At 41.4% G+C, this 18,797-nt stretch overlaps 1 protein-coding gene across 2 annotated transcripts in view; it reads left to right on the forward strand.

Annotated features, from left to right (window-relative positions):
* The window catches only part of LOC114668853 (plexin-A1-like), a 727,343-nt gene that overhangs the window by 587,341 nt on the left and 121,205 nt on the right, over positions 1 to 18,797 (forward strand). For both annotated transcript variants that reach the window (XM_051921286.1, XM_051921287.1), the window contains exons 16-18: positions 12,053 to 12,220; positions 17,732 to 17,825; positions 18,309 to 18,548. In XM_051921286.1, the coding sequence (XP_051777246.1) occupies positions 12,053 to 12,220; positions 17,732 to 17,825; positions 18,309 to 18,548 (502 nt within the window). The remainder of the gene's footprint in view (positions 1 to 12,052; positions 12,221 to 17,731; positions 17,826 to 18,308; positions 18,549 to 18,797) is intronic.

Here is an 18,797-nt window from a genome sequence, read left to right on the forward strand (position 1 = left end):
TTAAAACAACAGTCTGTTGTTTCTGTAAATCAGTTCTGTAAATCAGTCTCAATGACACAACATAAGCACCAGACTCCACCAAGTATTTAAAGCGCAATGAGATCAAGCTGACAGCTTGGACAGTTGGAAGTTCTCATGAACAAAGACAAAGGTGATCAAGTTGAATTTTTTTGTCATTTATTCACTCATTCATTTGTTTGTTAATTTTTCTCTCTTTAATTAGCCTGATATACTAAATAGCTTTAGAAGTGCCTCATTTAGACCTGCAGGATTTACTGTATTAAATTTGGTGTACTGAGTCCATAATGGAAATTTGTTGTATTTTTAAGTGTATGTGGCAAATGATGAAATGGAAGCAAACAAGAAATACTTAAAACATGTGGAATTAGAGGAGGAGATTGACAAATAACTGTTTTCACCCCCTGTTGCGTGTGTTTGTGGAATCTGTTGCTCAGCATGCAGAGCATTAGTTGCTAAACTATGCAGGCGCATGGAAGTGGTCTTTATGCCTGGGGGAAAATTCAGGGAACATAGACCTGCACATTTTTTAGACAGTTCTAATTTTTTTTCAAGTAAATCACTGCATTCATTTTTTGTTTTGCCTTTACATATGTGAATTTCATTGTATGGGCGTGCATTGTTAGCTTCTATCCACATATAAAAACATCCACATTTTACTGATGATGGGAAGGGAAATTTCATTCAATTTTCATTCATTCTCTGATTAATTGTCTGGATGCCTCAAAAATGCCTCTTTGGCATAAAAGAAGCATATTTTTTTATATATTCTGTAGAATTAGAGCTTTGCTGCAAGTAAAGGGCAGCTGATATGAAATAAACTAGCCTGCCTACTACTTATGAGCAGCTCTGCATTGCCATGCAGGTGTAAAGCAGAGAAATTAGCCTTCTGGCATCTTTTGTGCTAAGGACTGTTGTTCACGGCTCATTTCTCCTTCTGTTTGTCATCAGTCATATTTCACTTAATTATTTATCTAACATGTTTATCCAAATCAACTTACAACTCGCATGTGGACACTATAGTACATCTGTCCTCATAGTGTTCACATTGGAGGCCTGATATTAACTTTTGGTGTTCCTGTGCATTTAACTTAATGTGGGTAGTTATGTAAGGATGTGTTATGTGAACTACCTCTTTAGATAGATAGATAGATAGATAGATAGATAGATAGATAGATAGATAGATAGATAGATAGATAGATAGATAGATAGATAGATAGATAGATAGATAGATAGATAGATAGATAGATAGATAGATAGATAGATAGATAGATAGATAGATAGATAGATACTTTATTAATCCCAAGGGGAAATTCACATACTCCAGAGGCAGCATACTGATAAAAAAACAATATTAAATTAAAGAGTGATAAAAATGCAGGTATAACAGACAGTAATTTTGTATAATGTTAACATTTACCACAACCCGGGTGGAATTGAAGAGTCGCATAGTGTGGGGGAGGAACGATCTCCTCAGTCTGTCAGTGGAGCAGGACAGTGACAGCAGTCTGTCACTGAAGCTGCTCCTCTGTCTGGAGATGATACTGTTCAGTGGATGCAGTGGATTCTCCATGATTGACAGGAGCCTGCTCAGCGCCCGTCTCTCCGCCACAGATGTCAAACTGTCCAGCTCCGTGCCTACAATAGAGCCTGCCTTCCTCATCAGTTTGTCCAGGCATGAGGTGTCCTTCTTCTTTATGCTGCCTCCCCAGTACACCACCGCGTAGAAGAGGGCACTCGCCACAACCGTCTGATAGAACATCTGCAGCATCTTATTGCAGATGTTGAAGGACGCCAGCCTTCTAAGGAAGTATAGCCGGCTCTGTCCTCTCTTGCACAGAGCATCAGTATTGGCAGTCCGGTCCAATTTATCATCCAGCTGCACTCCCAGGTATTTATAGGTCTGTACCCTTTTTATTATTATTATCATATTATACTGGTAAATGTTTGGATGTGCTCTGTCTTAGTGAAAAGTGTGATTATAAAAGTAAATTGAATCAAACTGATGAGCTTAATGTTTAACTGACAGCCTGGTTGCTTACAGTTTAGCTCCCGAGCCACTAGGCCTCACTACCTGTCTGTGGGGTCACTGTGGTGAGGCGTGTTAGGGGTCCATGGCAATGTGCTGTTTTTTTAATTTAAAGCAGTCTGACTCAGGCTTTGTGGGTGCCAGCGTGGCTGAGGAGGTGCATTTTTATCGGGTGTTTGGTGTAGAGTCGTGCTGTTGTTTAATTGGTCAGCTGATGCACAACAGCATTCCACAGATTTTAGTTAGTGTGTCACACCAACAGAAGGACAAAACGCAGGATAGTAAGGACAAAACTAAATCAGAAAACAAAAATGGATGAAGAAAGAGTGAGAGAATAGGAAAGACAAAGTGGCAGGATCATGGCAGAGTGGGTGCTCATAGGGTGGTGGCAGTGTGGTGTTGTGGGTCCACAGCTCTCTCAGCGATGCCAGTTTTTAAATTAATAATCACCGCGCTCACAGCGTAGCGAAGGGCGTGGTAGTGTGGCTGAAGCGGTTCCTGGGTGGATTCGTGCTGTGGACGTTTCTCACCTAAGTGCACAGGTGAGGGACGGTCCGGGTCCGCAGTGTAAATGTTCCCGGGAACTGTCGATTGCCACAGCTGCCATGTCCATCCATATTACTAACCGAGAATGGTAAACCGGATATGGACGCAGGTACATGGCATGCCCATGGACGCAGGAGACATAGTGCGCAGGCGCCAACAGCGAGCATAGTCTGATCCACCGAGAACGAAGGAGTCACAGCTCAAAAACGAAGGAGCTCAACTAATGTAAATAGGAAATGAGGCAAAGCGCCCATAGGTAACGACACAGCCACACAAAAAAGAGGATTCCGCGCTGCACCCCAGAGCCAAACGGAAGAGGCTATGGAGGCCCCACAGGTCTACAAAGTTAGTACAGAAGGTGCGTGAAAGTACGAAAGGCGCATGCACCTACAACGCGCTTCTGAACTAAACGGCCACACTACACAGCATGGTCCACGCGCTTCTAACACACCTATGGAGGCCCCACAGCTCCACAAAGATGCGAGCCCGCATGGATAAAAACAATAGACGTGGACGCCTACAACGCGAGTCTGAAACCGCGGAAGCAAAACTGTCTCGGCTCCAAAACCAAACAGCTCGACTAACGGAGCTACAAAAACGAGCCCGCATGGACAAATACAATGTACATAGACACCTACAACACGCGTCTGAAACTGCGGAAGCAAAGCAGGCACGGGTTCAAAACGAACGACCACAACTGACGGAGATACCTACAGAAGCGAGCCCGCCTGAATACAATTAATGAATGTAGGCGCCTACAACACGCCTCTCAAACAGCAGAGTGAATAGATAAACGGCAAAGAAAGAAACGACAGACGGCCAATAAACAATTCCGCCAATTAGCTGACAACGCATTCTGTAATGAGTCCACTATTAGTGGACATTCATTAGGATTAATGAATATACTTCCTTTGTTCCTTTACACTCCAATACTGTATATCTCATACATTCATCAATGTATTTTGGGTTACCCAACACCGGGGGTAGGCGAGCGAAGCGAGCAGGGGGCGGAGTCCCCTTGTTATATAGAGAAACCCGAGACGGTTAAGTGAGAACAGAACAACAAGAACAAAAGAGAAGGAAACAAAAGTTGTAGGAAGAAGCAGTGAGCGAGCGAGTGAGTGCGAGCAAGAAAGCCAATGCGGGAGAGCGAGCGTGAGCAATCTCACGGCAGCTGAGCAGACAGCCTGGGTGTTTGGCCGACACCCGGGGGAATAGTAGATGTGGTTGCTGCCGTTGAGATTACTTCGGAGGGCTGGAGTGACCGGAAGGTGGGGACTCTCCACGTGAGGCCGTGGAAGGCAGCGGGAGTCGGGACTTGGGACGTGGTGTCCCCAGCATGAGAGCCTTGGTTGTTGGGGAGTCCCAAGTCACTGTCAGGGGGAGCCGACCGGAGCCAAGCTTCAGTAAGGCGACTGACAGTAGCAGAAGCAGGCACAGAGAAGGTCAGCTGCAGAGAAAGCGTCTCGCCTGTTGCAGGGCCCGCATGGGAGAAGCAGGTGAGACGCTAATATAAAAGAAGTACTGGGCTTGTCATTGTTTTTAAAAGACTGCTTCCTGCATAACATTTTAACTTCGGTTTTAAAGGATTGTTATTGCATTGTTTTTAAACCTCCACTTTTGTTTTTATGGATTATTTATGGAACTTTAATCATTGCACTATTTAAAAACTTAGTTTTGATTATTGCTTTTAAATAAAAGCACTTTTGCACATTTTTAACGTCCCCTTGCTCGATTGGTATTGCCTCACTGTCTAGCTCATCTCGGTAACATTATCAACGGTGTTGGGTTCAAGGGTTCCCGAACAGAAGATGGGAGCATGGAGCAGAACCCACATCGTCACAGGCAGGTGGTCGGGAATGTGGCCCGGGATGAGTGAGCAGACGGCACTCATGGGGCAAGGTCACCCAATGAGCAGGACCTACCAGCTGTTCCAACGTGGGCTCGCTCTGAAGGCCAAGGGAATGGCAGCTAGAGAAAGGAGCAGGGCGCGTGGGGTCTCTACTGAAGAATGAGTAATAGCAGGGAGGGCCATAAGCCAGTTATAAAGGCTGACTATGTCTGTTGGGGGACGTCTGCTTTTGCTGAGGAGACCATAAATGGGTGAGCAGAGGAGACATGAGTTGCAGAGGGAGGCAATGTGACTCGTGTTGGTTTTAAAAGAGAAGACCCAGACTGTTTTAAACCTTGATTGTAATTGTTTGTATTATTTATTTATTGACGATTTTAACATTGTTTTGATAGTTTATTTATTGAAGAATTGCACTGCGCTGTAGACATGCTTCGCTTTTGCTTTGGTTTGTTTTGTTTTAATAAAGCATTGAGAATTTTTTGCACCTACTCTTGTTTGTTTGAGTCCTCATTGCACTGGCTCATATTTGGTACATGACTCACGTGCAATGGGAAGGCCTAATTACTGCCATTTTTTTCAAAATTTAGTTTTTTTTTTTAATTTTCGGAGTTACTAGGTCTTTCCTGATGTTATAAAGTAGTGGTGATGGCCAAATATGTTTTCATTCCGGTCATAGCATGATGGAAGAAGCTTGTATGTACACAGTATTTTACATACTGCAAGACAAAAACTTAGCAACTTCACTGACCAATGAGGAAAGACCGCCTACCAATGAAAACTTTGGACTACAATCACGTGATTTAAATGCTGCAGCTGCGTGATTTAAATGGCAGGTGTTGTTGATTCGTGAAAAAAACAAGATTGTGTACGTGAAGCTCAGTAAACAAGAAAACTAGAGATTGTTAATTATAGGGGCGACATCATTTTCTCAATTTGCCAAAAACTTGAAAGGTGTGACATATGAGGTTTTTCGATAGTTGGTGAGATGACTATCAATGCTTCATGTTCAAGATGAAGAATGCGAGCTGCAGTCAAAAGAACATCAGTCTCCCTCAAATGAAAATACTAGACAGATGTGAGGCAGGAAGAGGTTAAGTCTTTTAGGAGTGTGAAGAAATGAAAAGATCAAGACAGCCTAAAAAAATTAAAGAAATTAACTATTTGTGTGTGTGTTTTTTTTTATTTTCTGGGCGAATTACTAAATACAAAACTGGTACACATTTAAATGCAGATTTTTTTAATCACATAGAGATCAAGATAGAAACTGATTAAACATAAATGGATACCAGCAATATCTGTCCATTAACAAATTGATGATCTGTGGCTAGTTGACAACAGTGGAGAATAAAATAGTAATAAAGAAAGTCAAAAATAGAATCACAGTCCCGTAGACCATGGGCAACTGGCCATCTACCCACTCCTGGGTTTTCTCTAGTTGAGTCTATGCTGACTGCCCAGTCTGGTGACAGAATCTTTCCTTCCCAAGATTCTGATGCTACTTTATCTGAGAAGGCTGCTCCATACGCAGGACAGCAGCCTGACAGTAAAGCAGTGGCAACACGTGCCGAAGCCAGATACCAAGAAAAAAAACAGAAAAGAAGAAGATTAGGAACGGTTTAAAATTACTATGATACTTTTATTTCAGTACATATGACTAACAAACTGATGTGCAGTATGCACAGTCCATCAGCAGCTCTAGTCAGGGTATGCTAGACTAAAGTTGTGAGTCTTCCGCCTGGATTTAAAAGCTGAGACTAAAGGGGCATCTCTTATATTAGCAAGTAGACCATTCCACAGCTTCAGGGCCCTGTAACTTAAAGCTTAACCTCCTACTGTTATTTTATTAACCCATGGAATCCTAAGTAGGCCGGCATCTTGAGATCTCAATGTGCGCTCTGGTTTGTAAGTAATGATAAGCTCAAACAGGAAAGCAGGGCCCTTGCCTTTTTAAAACTTTAAAGGAGGATTTTCAAATCAGCCCTCAGGTTGACTATGATTAATCTTAATTCATTAAGATTTAAGTTCTGATTAATTGCTTCTTAATTAAAAGATTGAAACTAACTTTAAATGAAACTGGAAGCAAATTTAATTCACTTGAAACAATGTTTAATAGCATTGTCTCAACCAATCACTAAAGAAATGCCAACTTTAAAGGCCTGTATCACAGATTATTACTCTGTTTTTATTACCAAATACCAAAAATACACAGAGCAGGTTAACTGGCAACTCTAAAGTGCTTTGTTTAAGTGAATGGCTGAACACGTCTGCAGGGAACCAATGGGGATAGATCCTGCCATGTGCTTGGTATTGATCTGGATTAAACTAGTTTAGTAAGGCATGGACAAATGTATACCAATGCCAATGCTTTCATTATTTCAGGAGAAAGCTCAGGGAATATTAAGATTTCACACACATGAAATCAGTTACCTTCCCTTGAAAACCTGAAAATGAGTCTTTAGTAAGTTAATGGTAGTGACATTATGTTTCATTATATTTGCCTATTCAGTCCATTTAATAATAAAATGAATAGAAAAGCTTCTCTGGCACTATCTATGCCAAACAAAATCTGATTATGACATTAATTATATAAACTTTTTTTTTTTTGGCTATTGAAGAAATTGTTTTTCATGGTGTCATTTGTTAATATAAAGCAGGTACAAAGTGGAAAAATAAGCTACGATGAAGATTTTGAGATTTTCAGGTATGCAATTTCTTTAGCATTACAGTGGATTCAGAATGGTTTTCAGACCCCTTCACTTTCTGACCACTTAATTGTTTTGTAGATTTAACTGTAAATGGATACATTTGCCATGTTTGCCCATCAATCTACACACAATAACCCAAAATGACAAAGTGAAAACGTTTTCAGAAAGGTTTGCAAATTTATTAAAAGTCAAAACACCAACGAATCTTATTTCTATATAAGTATTTAGACTGTAAGTGCCATACGGGATGGACAGACATCCCGACCAGGAAGAGGGCAAGGTTCCTTGCCTGGACAGATAGGCAGGAGTCCCAACCGAGACAGAGAAAAGTTCCTTACCCAGATGGGAGGCCCCAGGTGGATGGACGGACATCCTGGCCAAGAGAGAAGAAAATTCCTTGCCTGGAAGGGAAGCCCCAAGCAGATGAACAGCGTCCTGACGGGACAATACCTGCCCTGGCCAGGATGAAAGTGAAGAACTGCCTCATATGGCTGTTTATTCCCCCAGGAAGCTAGATGGCAGCATCCCTGGATGTCAATGCCCATTTGGACACCAGCAGGGAATGCTGGAAATTGTAGTCCGGTAACACAGACCTGCTAGGGTCCACAAGTGCCACAAGATGGCACTGAAGGGAGTTACATTCCCTGTTATTTGGGACTTCAGTACGACCCAGCAGTGCTTCATACGGGTGAAGCCCTGGCACCGGATGCCTTGTCCAGGCAAGTCATAGCTGGAAGGAAGGAAGGCAGCACTCAACTGGAGGAGAGCAGTGTGGTGGGGAGAGAGGAGGAGAAAGAGAGTTAAGACAACTGGTTATTGTGCTTGTGTATATGAGGTAATTGTAATAATCACCCTCTATTTGAATCCGGGATTGTGTTGGTGTGTTTGTGTTTTGGGGTTTGGGCTCACTGGCAGGTTTCACAAGACCCTTTGCTGTAGCATTCAGATTGCTGTCAGCGGTATCTTGTTTGGTTTAGTTATCCATGAGGTGTGTCTAAAAGTTGGAGCCCACTTGTGGCAAGATGAATTGACGTGTATACCTGTGTATGTGTGAATGGCCAAATGTTTTAGGATTCAGCGTTTGAAAGTGTTTCGAGGAGACAGCCTGTAGTCACTCATGACTCAGCCTGCTGTAAGCTTTCCACACTCATGACATGCTCTGTTACATCAAAGCAGATGTCAGACTGAAGCCGACCACAATGAAGACCATTCCCTTGATGGCTTATATGCACGGTGTGCCTTTTCTCCATGACTCTGTGGTTAATTCCTCATTAGAATGTTTGTTATCTAAAGAAACGTTATCAGTACTGTGAGCTGGTGACAGGTACATGGCATAAGGCACAGCTGCACGGTGGTTTGACTGTCACTTTGCTACTTGACCAACAAACTGGCATTCAAAAGTGTGAGTGAGTTACATAGTTTGTGTGTGTGAGGGGGCATCAGGATATGGATTCTATTATAAATGTTCTGTTTTACTATATTGGAAATATTCAATAAAAAGTGAACAGAAACCAAATAAGTTTAGCTATATGTCAGTGGAAAGAAGCTGAAAAAAAATATATGGCCTCAGAGAGAATGAGAACAAGCCTGCTCCGCAAAGAGGGTCCTCTCCTCCAAAAGTAAAGTTCAGGCCCTAAGGGTCCGGAAGCAGCATTAATTGCTGCTGCTGTGCTGCATATTAATGTTAATGTCATGAGGGAAAACGGCACTGCAGAGGGGGGCCCGGGCAGGTGCTACAGCTTCCCAGCTCTAGAATTCTCATTTACCTTTGATCCTTCTGGTTCGGATTCCCAGTTCTGTAGTTCACATCTTGGGCTTCATTGTCCTTGCTGTCAATTATGATAGCCTGTACCAAAAACTGGCTACTCGTTACGGAAGGATTGAGGGCGAAATGGAAATGTCTGCTCTGTAGCTGGCATTTCTTCCTACAGCTTCTCCTCTTTCTGTATAACGCAGCCTGATTAGACGGCAACAATGAGGCAGCCAGAAGTATAACAGGATTGCTGTAGACACATTTTTCCCCAAGTGCAGCTGCTTGTTAAGACACCTACTAATACCAGATGGGACTGAGAAAGCCTAAATTGTGTGCTTGTGCCTAGACAATCAATCAGAATATAAAGTATTTATCAGGAATTTAGCCTAATGGGATGTAGAACTTCAGTGAGGGTACACGCAGAAAGACCCACACAGACACTGGAGGAGCATGTAAATTCCACACCAACAGCCTTTACCACCCTAAATTGGATTAAGTGGGGTTCGGAATGTCATGTTCTTTATATATTGCCTTTCATAATGAGCACTATGGCAAATCACAGTGCACATCAATTCACAATGTAGTTGAAATAAATCAAGCACTGCATTGAATCAACATGAGAATAAAAATAATCTCTTTTGTGTTCAGTTGTAGTTTCTGCCAGAATGCTATGTGGAGTATTTAAAAATGTTTTACCTATTGAAAGGATAGAAAATGAGTCTTGAATAAACGAATGTCGATGTTTTATTGAATATCAGTGTGTGCCTGTCATAAAATAAAGAAGTTAACGTTCTGAGATACCCATGGCTGGCTAATTATTTTACTCTGCCCCGGTCACAACAAACTCCTTCCACTGAGTCAGCACCTTAATGTGCAGAGTGGTAGGTGTGATCAATGATACCCTGAACGATGCCACCAGGAGTCGTGTAACCCTGGTGGGGTAACCCATTGTGGCAAGTTGAGAGGTGAGGTCCTATCCAAGACTGACTCAACCGTCCCCTCCCCCCCTCACCATCCCACTATGTGTCCATCCAAAATGATGCAACTTCCTGCCAACCCCTCGTCGTCCCGCACACAGCCAGCCGCGTCAAGTCTCGACAGGTAATGAAGAGGTGTGATTGAAGATTGAGCACCCTCACTACCACCAATATCAACAACTCCTTTGCAGAGGCTCTTCCTTCCATGTCTCAGTGATGTACAAATGGCTGGACAGTGTCATCGTTGGATTGATGGACAGCCTTGACTGGCTGAAAAGTAAACTGTCGACTGCAATCTTAACAATACTGCTTCTGTTTATGGCTTTTTATGGTTCATTACTGGGTTGTGTGGTTCTTCATTGAACTATTGCTTGACAGAGCACCATTTCATCTTAGATGTGCTATTCCCAGAGTCACGTTTAGTCTGTCATCCACACCATGGCTACTCTGTGACGTGTACCAAGAAAGGAGGCAGAACATTGACTTGTTACTTATGAGTAAGGCGGAAGAGTTTGACCGGATTATTGGACTGCAGAAGATGATCAACAGAGATGAGCAACTACAATACAACTACAAATTTAGGCACTGCCTGTAATTACACATCTAGTACTATTAGGTTGCAAAGCCACATACTATTTGCTTTTTGTTTATGGCATGTGTTATATTTAAATATTAAAACTTGATATCAATAATATGTGAATAATTATGCAGCCTTCCCTCCTGCATGTTCTGGTGCTCTATCTCATTCTGAAGTTACAGATAAAGTGAAGTGCTGAAGTACAGGCCCAGAGAGTATGGTAAGAGTAAGGGATTTGGGGCCTTCCTATAAGGCTTATAAAGTTAAGAGTATGCAAGGAGAATAGGGTCACTCTAGGACTATACCACGAGAAAAGAGGAAGCACCCCAGAAATTCCAACGTTATAACCTTTCAGCTGCCTCATTCACACCACAGGTGTGTTCGTCAGATGTGCAAGTAAGAACTTCACTGTACTGTGCATACGTGACTGAAATTCTACAAGTACCCATGCTACAAGCCTATGGCGTGACTCCTTCAAAAGCGATTTATTGTTTGTCAGACAAATGTTTTACATTTGCCCTAAGACATTGGAGATGTTTTTTTTATTTCCATGTTGAAATTAAGTTTTGAAATGTGAGAGTCGAAAGTTCACGTCGCTGATTAAAATGATACAAATCTTGGTTATGAGAGTGGCTCTCTGAATCTGAAGTTAAATACTTCAAGCTTAAGCCTGAGGTCTTCTGAGGAACCCACAAACAGAAACCTGCCCTTAGTGGAGTGAGCTGGAGAGCCACTTAGCTCTGATTTAGCTACACCCTGACATACCCTTTCTAGTGACCGTCGTTCCCAGGTTTATTGTTTCAGGTTTCATTGTAGACTGGAGTTTTGCTTTCATCGCTTTTGTTGTCAGTTTCCTTCAACTTAATACACTTTATATCGCCATTTAATTATTTTAAGCCAATACACATGGAGCCATGTGTGACAAAGTAAATACACCCTTAGTGTTTTCATATCTGCTGAGAGGGTCATTTAGAGCTGGTCACTGCTACTCAAGTGCACATTATTTCTTGATGATCTGGATGTGCTTCTTTATGCAGTTACCTTTCTACATTACTATATGTATATTGTAAAACAAATAGGTAGTGACATAATAAAGGCTTGTAAGAGGTAAAATCCCATTTGTTGCTAAGCTGATATTGGTAGAGGCAATAAGCGAGAACACTGATGGTGATAAATATTGCCCAGTCAAGACCTGCTTCCATCCAATTGGTAGACATGTTGGATCAGGGGATCTTTTATACTTGGTGGACTTGGCAGAAGGCAAGAAGGGTGGCTTGAGTCATGTCAGGTCATTTTTCTTTGTCCAGTTCATTGACTTCAAGACTCAATTAAACAGACAGACACGTGATTTCTCTGGTCCCCCCTACAACCTTTTCTTGTCTTCATTTTGGTTCCCACAGACCTGGCTGACTGGTCACACTACGCTTTGGAATTTTACTAAACATTAGCTTTTTACGGGGTGTATGTTGAATTATTGTAAAACATTGGAGGCTTTAACACTGAACATGTCTCCTCGAGCGGGCTTCAGGACACACACTTCTCATGAATTATGTTCCCTCTTTGTAACTGTTGCAGCTTTTTCTTCTTTCTTGCAGGAGATCAGCTCGAGAAATTGTATGTATAACTCCTGCTGGTCAAAATCCTGGAGGAGCCCCAGTGATGGTCAATATTAACTGGGCAGAGCTGCGGAACCCTGAGGTCAAGTACAACTATACTGACGATCCAACCATCTTGAGAATTGAACCAGAATGCAGCATTGCCAGGTAAGCTTTGGTCGAAATGAACTAAACACCCATCAAACATATCGATGAAAGTCTGCTTATTGTTAATTAATTATACAGAGGAAGAAAACACAGCACATCAAATAAAACAAGTACAATAAATATAATTAAGGGAAGAAAATGTAATTATGAAGGTTTTTATGCGATTAGCAATAAGTATCTCAAGTAAAATATAAATTATGAATGACATATAGGCAACTCAAAGGATCACATCAGTGAAAATTATAATGAAAAAAGAATTAATAAGCAAGAAAAAGTATGTACTGTATTAGATTTACAATTATTTATACAGAAAAAAGCACTAGTAAGGACATGAATATATGTAAAATAAATTAAATATAAGCCACGATTTGGACCCAGTAGATGTAAAATGCATAGAGAAGTATTAAATCAATAAGCAAAATAATATTAAGAAAAATGAATTAACTAACAGTATAGTGGACTCATCATAGTCAAATTCCAGAAGCCATTAAGAAGGCTAACAGAATGTGAGGTTATATAGCACCTTGATGTGTGGAGTCCATGGAGGTTCTTCTCAAGCTGTGTAACACACTGGTGAGGCCTCATCTGGAGTCCTGTGTACAGGTTTGGTCTCCAGGCTACAAAAAGGACATAGCAGCACTAGAAAAGGTCCAGAGAAGAGCGACTGGGCTGATTCCAGGGCTACAGGGGATGAGTTATGAGGAAAGATTAAAAGAGATGAGACTTTACAGTTTAAGCAAAAGAAGATTAAGAGGAGACATAACTGAAGTGTTCAAAATTACGAAGGGAATTAGTCCAATGGATCGAGACAGAGACTTTAAAATGAGTTTATTAAGAACAAAAGGACAGAGTTGGAAACTTGTTAAGGGTAAATTTTGTACAAATATTTGAAAGTGTTTCTTCAAGCCCAGAGAAACACAGACACATGGAATGAGCAACCAAGTAGTGTGGTAAACGGTAGCACTTTAGGGTCCTTCAGAACTAAACTTGATGTTGTTTTAAAGAAATTATGTAGATAGGATTGGGGATAAGCTTTGTTAGACTCTCATTAAGAATTTTCTAATGTTTTTATGTTCTAATAAAAAAATAGTAACCAAAATTAGTTCATAAACAATAGAGTGGTACAACCTTTCAAAAGTTTTCTGATTTTTAGTGACTTTTAATGAGTACAGCAATTTAGTATTTTGCCCTACCAGATAGAGTATATAAGATCTCACAAATTGTGAACATTTGATCACATTATTGTTGAGCTAATGCATACCTTTTCTTGTTTATTATCATTATCTTCATTGCTGTGATCTTTTGGATTGTCAATGTGTTTTTTATAATATATAATACTAGCCATCCCCTGCAGGTCAAACTTTAAAAATCAATAAACTAAAAGGTATTGCTAGCTAAGCACAGGCAAGTTATGCTCCAAAATGCAGAGGTAGACCGACTCCCCACTCCTGACATCATGCTTCCCCCTCCCCTTGGCCCGCAGCCTTTATCTCGGATTAGCACGAATATATTGCTTCTACAAGCGCACTATGATTCTTAGTGCGATGAGAAAAGTCGCAAAATCAACCGGAATGTTCAAGCAAATTCTAGAAAAGAACCTGATCTAAATCGGTTAAGTGGTTCTCTTCTTTGCTAGCTAAGTGGATGTAAGATATGCCCCATGGTTGACGCGTGAGTGCAGAGGGCCCTGACCCCCCTCCACTCAGTCCACTGCGTCTCACTCAGATTTGCGCAAATAAATCAGTACCACAAGCAAACTATGATACTTAGCGCAATGAGAGACGTCACAAAATCAACCGGAATGTTCAAGCAAATTATAGAAATAAACCCGATCTAAATCCATTAAGTAGTTCTCTCGTGAAAAGTAGACAGACATTGGATTTTATATATAAAGAGATTAATGATACTTAATGTTAATCATGCAAAAAAATGTTCATTATTACATTTTGTTTTGTTCTGTTAAAAAAATCAATTATGCTTACTGTATTTTTTTTTTTTATTTGATCCCCTGATCATTTTACCCAAACCAGCGGACACAAAGACAGAAGTTCTGCTGTCCATTTAAAATGTATTTGACACATCCAGTTTAGGATAACTCTTGGACATTCATTTTTTTTAAAGTCACATTTTCTTTCTAACTGTAAACCCAGAATGCATTTTATGGATGAAATGGAGAAAATGTGTCAATTAAACTTGAAGGCCTTCAAGAAGCAGCCATTAGGCTAAGTGAAGCATACCAGTGAATCACACTTGAAAGCTTTGAGCTGCGGTTTGAAAATCTGTTGCTGCTTCATTTTTCACTCTATTTGTAGAACACATATAGCCCTTCTCTGCCTAAAACAATTCAAAACTGTTTAGGGGAGACAAAGGTTGAAAATAAGAGCTCTTGCACCTGTAACATGCACAGTTGGGGGTGTGCAGAATTAAGTGTTCCTGCAAGTCAGTTACAGACTCTCCTATAGCCTGTAAGTCACAAAAATGCACTGGGATTAAGACTCTCAATATCGTGAGCCTCCTTAGCAACTACTTATTAGATTTGGAAACAGAATTTTGACTTTAGTGTGGTTTGTCTTTCCACCACTAGAAGGTGTGGAGAAGTTCAGTTAGGAAGCGCAGGTAACTCATTAAAAACTGATTTCATTTTCTCCACAACCCCCCAACCAGTCCCTCTGCGCTGGCTGTCAACATTCACTAAACCTTCCACATAAGCCTGATAGAAAGTGAAAGTAATTGCCTCTGGTAAGCCCTGTTGATGAGCAGCTCTGCATTTATAAAAGATCGGAGATGTATTTTTTGGCATATCAAGGCCAATCTGAGCCATTCTCCGAACAGCAGTTCATGGCCATACCTGCATTTCAAGCCACCCAAGGAGACAGTTCTGATCCTCCCTTGCCTTTCAAGTCTCATATTGCCAGAAAATCCTAATAGCTGAATCCCAATACTAATTCATTTTTCAGTCTGGATGTACATTTGCTTTGTTTTAGGGGCACGGTGTGTCTGAATTAATCAGTCAGTAGATATTTTATATTCTGTGGTGTGTGTATTTATACACGTATTAGCACTTTATTGTCCGTTCATAGATGCTTTATAGTTCCGAGAGACTGAATTCAGAGTCTGTCACCGTCTCTGTTGAGTTTACATGTGGGCTTTTCTCTAGCTGTTCCAGGCATTCTTCATCATCCCAGGTTGGCTTTTGTTGTCTGAGTTAATCTGGGAATGGTCAACAATGGACTAATGGCCAACCATGGATGGTTCCTGCTGGTTTTGTAACCTATTTTGATAATTAATCAAAAAAAGAGTGTGGGAGTGGGCATGGGTGTGTGTGTGGTGTACATTGTTGAAAACATTGGGTGCTACCGAGCCCCAGACATGACTGACACGCACACAGTCATGAGTTTAATACTGTATATATTGGATTTTACTTCTCCAAGTACCTTATATATAACACAGTATGTAAATACATAGTTAATCCTTCCTTTTTTTATTCTCTTCTCTCTACTCCTCTTCCTCTTGCAAGTGTTGTCCTCTGCCTCCAAACTCTTTAAGCCAAGGCAGTGTGGCTCTCTTTAAACAGGATCCCAGGAGTACTTCCAGTGTCCACCCAAATTCCTTCGGAAGCAGTTCTGGGTCAGGCAGAAGTTTCTATAATGCTGGGATAGTTCCTCCTTGCAGCTCCACCTAGTGGCACTCATGGCACCCAACAGGGTTGCACCACAGGAGTACACCTCCCAGTATACCTGTGGTTTGCAAAAAGGGAGCCACAACACAAGAATGCCGCCCTCTAGTGTACTGGGGAAGGCTAACTTCACTGGTCTCTTCATCATTCTGGCCTCCCTCGGTGACAAGAGATCAGTTCTCAACCTGGTTAGGATGCCAATCCGTCATTGTCCTTCCATTCCAACCTCCCCTCTTGACAAGTGGGCTAACCTTTCCCTGTGGACAGGATGTCTGTTTATATGCAAGTTCGATATGACTGCCTGCTTCTGATGGATCTTTGGGTTAAGTGGGTCCTGGGTGAAAGAGGCAGGACATCCGGAGGATGAGAAGAAGTGATATCAGCAGTTCTTCATCCTGTGGCCTTCAAATCTGAGGACACGACAGCAAAGAATGTGAATAACTGGTGCAACCCATGGTTTGGAGTGGAATTACAAGTAGTGCAGAAGACCTGAAGACATGCACATGAGTATATTGTGATAGATGTAATAGATGGGCTGGAATCCTGACTGGGATGGAGTACGTTTCACCACTTACCCGAGAGGTGGCAATGGTAGAATGGCATGGATGGATCCGAACCTTGGCCAAGATGTGTCCTATTCCCTTAATCAGTTGGAAGAAAAAATAATAGAAGGGATGGGTGATGCTCCCAAGAACAGTATTCCTCCAGTTCAATAGGTGGCAGTGTGGGCACCTGTCATGTTGCATGGGACTTGTGGCTCAGGAGGGGAGCCCTGTTTGGATCCCTGGGTGCCGCCAGAGAGCTCTGTTGGTAAAAGACTCCCTTGTTTTATCTCAGTTTTGGCGTGACCAAGAAGTTCTTCCCTGGGTGCAGTATTGTGGCACCAGAAGCTACCTCACTTCACCCTGAGAGTTAGGAGTGGAGTTAGGCAAAGCCCACCTGGGAGATGGGAAAGGGAAAGAGAAGAAGGAAAGAATGTATTCATTAATCAGTTGAAATAAAACACTCATTTGGACATGGAACTTTTGTCTGTGAGGTTGTGTCTGAGGTTTGGGGCTCTTTTGTGCCCCCTACATGTGACTATACACATATACAGTATGTCTGTAAGTGATGGTCTTGGTTAAGTTTCTATATTAAAACAACCCACCTTAGTGGAAAGATGACCCATCCATAAGCCAGTGTCGAGAAACAGGAGTTTTATCTCAGGCAGAGACAGAGAATCCAAAAGGTTATTACTACAGGCCAACAAAGGAGTCTTTTGACAACCCCAGGTTAAGAGAATAATTTCTGTGGGGACCTGGCATGGCTTCAATTCTGTCCTCTCTAACCTTTACATGACATTAAGGAGACACAGAAGAAAACGACTAGACAGTTGTTTATAAAGGTGGGAGGCTTTAATCCCAGAATCAGGAATCCATATCGGGCCTATCAGTTTAGCCTGGGGATTTATGGGTGTATAAAATCTGGGGGTTATTGTAGAACAGTCCTCTGTGGTGGCCCATGGACTTTAAAAGACATCTACTGATCCTTAAAGCTATTCTGTGATTGTGCCATAGGTGAATGCCTTGACAGGAATTACAAAATTACAAATGCCTTCTTTTTTCTGATCTATCCTTGAAGAGAGATTACATTTTCTGATGATGCCCATAAAATTTTAATATAACGTTTTAGCTGTGTATTGTCTGGGTATCAGGAGAATAGATTAGAAATCTGGTGCTATAGTCTTAAAAAGGCAGCCATAATGAAAATCCCAGGGACACCCTTTAATGCTCTTTGAATTGAAACTTTTTTTTTATCCATTGTTAACTCGGACGCTTTCCTTTTTACTCCAACAGTGGTGGAACACCTCTGACCATAACCGGAACCAATTTAGGCACCATCAAGGATCCCAAGATCAGAGCTAAATATGGCATTGCAGAAAGCATCAATGTAAGTGTTACCTGGCTTTGTTAAGTGAGACGGTTGTGTTTCTTCTCTGAACTTTTTCTTTATTCTTTTTCTCAAGACTTCTAGTTGCCTTCTGGCAGCTTAACCTTTTGAACATCAATGGACAGTTTAGTGGAAATGGCAGCTCTTTCATTCTGTCTGAGTTTGCATAACCTTTTGTTAAATCCTACCTGAAGAGGGGGGAAACGTGCCATCTGCCTTGCTTTTGGAAAATATTCGTTTTGATCAATCTTTTGTGATTTAAGCCAAAAATCCAGTGAGGGGAATATGAAATTATTTTGTTCTGACTTTGACTAACAGTTGGAAGCAGAGCTATAAAACGCAAAGATGAGAACTTCCAGTAGAAGAACAAAAGTGTAAATTGTTTTCTCATTTTTTATTTCTGACAGTTTCTTTAGGTAGATAGCAATGATCAGAATTACCCATTGTATTGCAAATCATGTTGACAAGTTCTTGTTTCTTCAGAACTGCACCGTCTTCAATGACAGTACCATGGTTTGCTTGGCTCCTTCTGTCAATCGTACCGACAAGATCATCTCAGAGAATGGAGACCGGCCTGATGAGATCGGCTTCATCATGGACAACGTGCAATCCTTACTTGTCATCAATTCAACATCTTTCGTTTTTTACCCTGATCCAGACTTTGATGAGCTTAGCCAGTCTGGAGTTTTGGAACTCAAACCAAGCTCACCTCTTATTCTCAAGGTAGGTTGGGGTATTTAGACACCCACGATCTTGTTGGGAACAGTTTGCCTTCTACTGCATATGTAATTTTTGTTATGAATTTCATCTTGAATATTCTGAATTGGATTTATCTTACAAGTTTACATGGAATTGGATATTATCTTGGAGTCGCTGGGGGGAAAAAAATCCCTGAGCAGAATACCAGTCCATCATAGGGCCTAATTATTCAGTCATTCCCACACCACAGGCCAGTTTAGAATTACCAGCTGA

Source organism: Erpetoichthys calabaricus, chromosome 18 (genome assembly GCF_900747795.2).
Source record: "Erpetoichthys calabaricus chromosome 18, fErpCal1.3, whole genome shotgun sequence".
NCBI classification, from domain to species: Eukaryota; Metazoa; Chordata; class Cladistia; order Polypteriformes; family Polypteridae; genus Erpetoichthys; species Erpetoichthys calabaricus.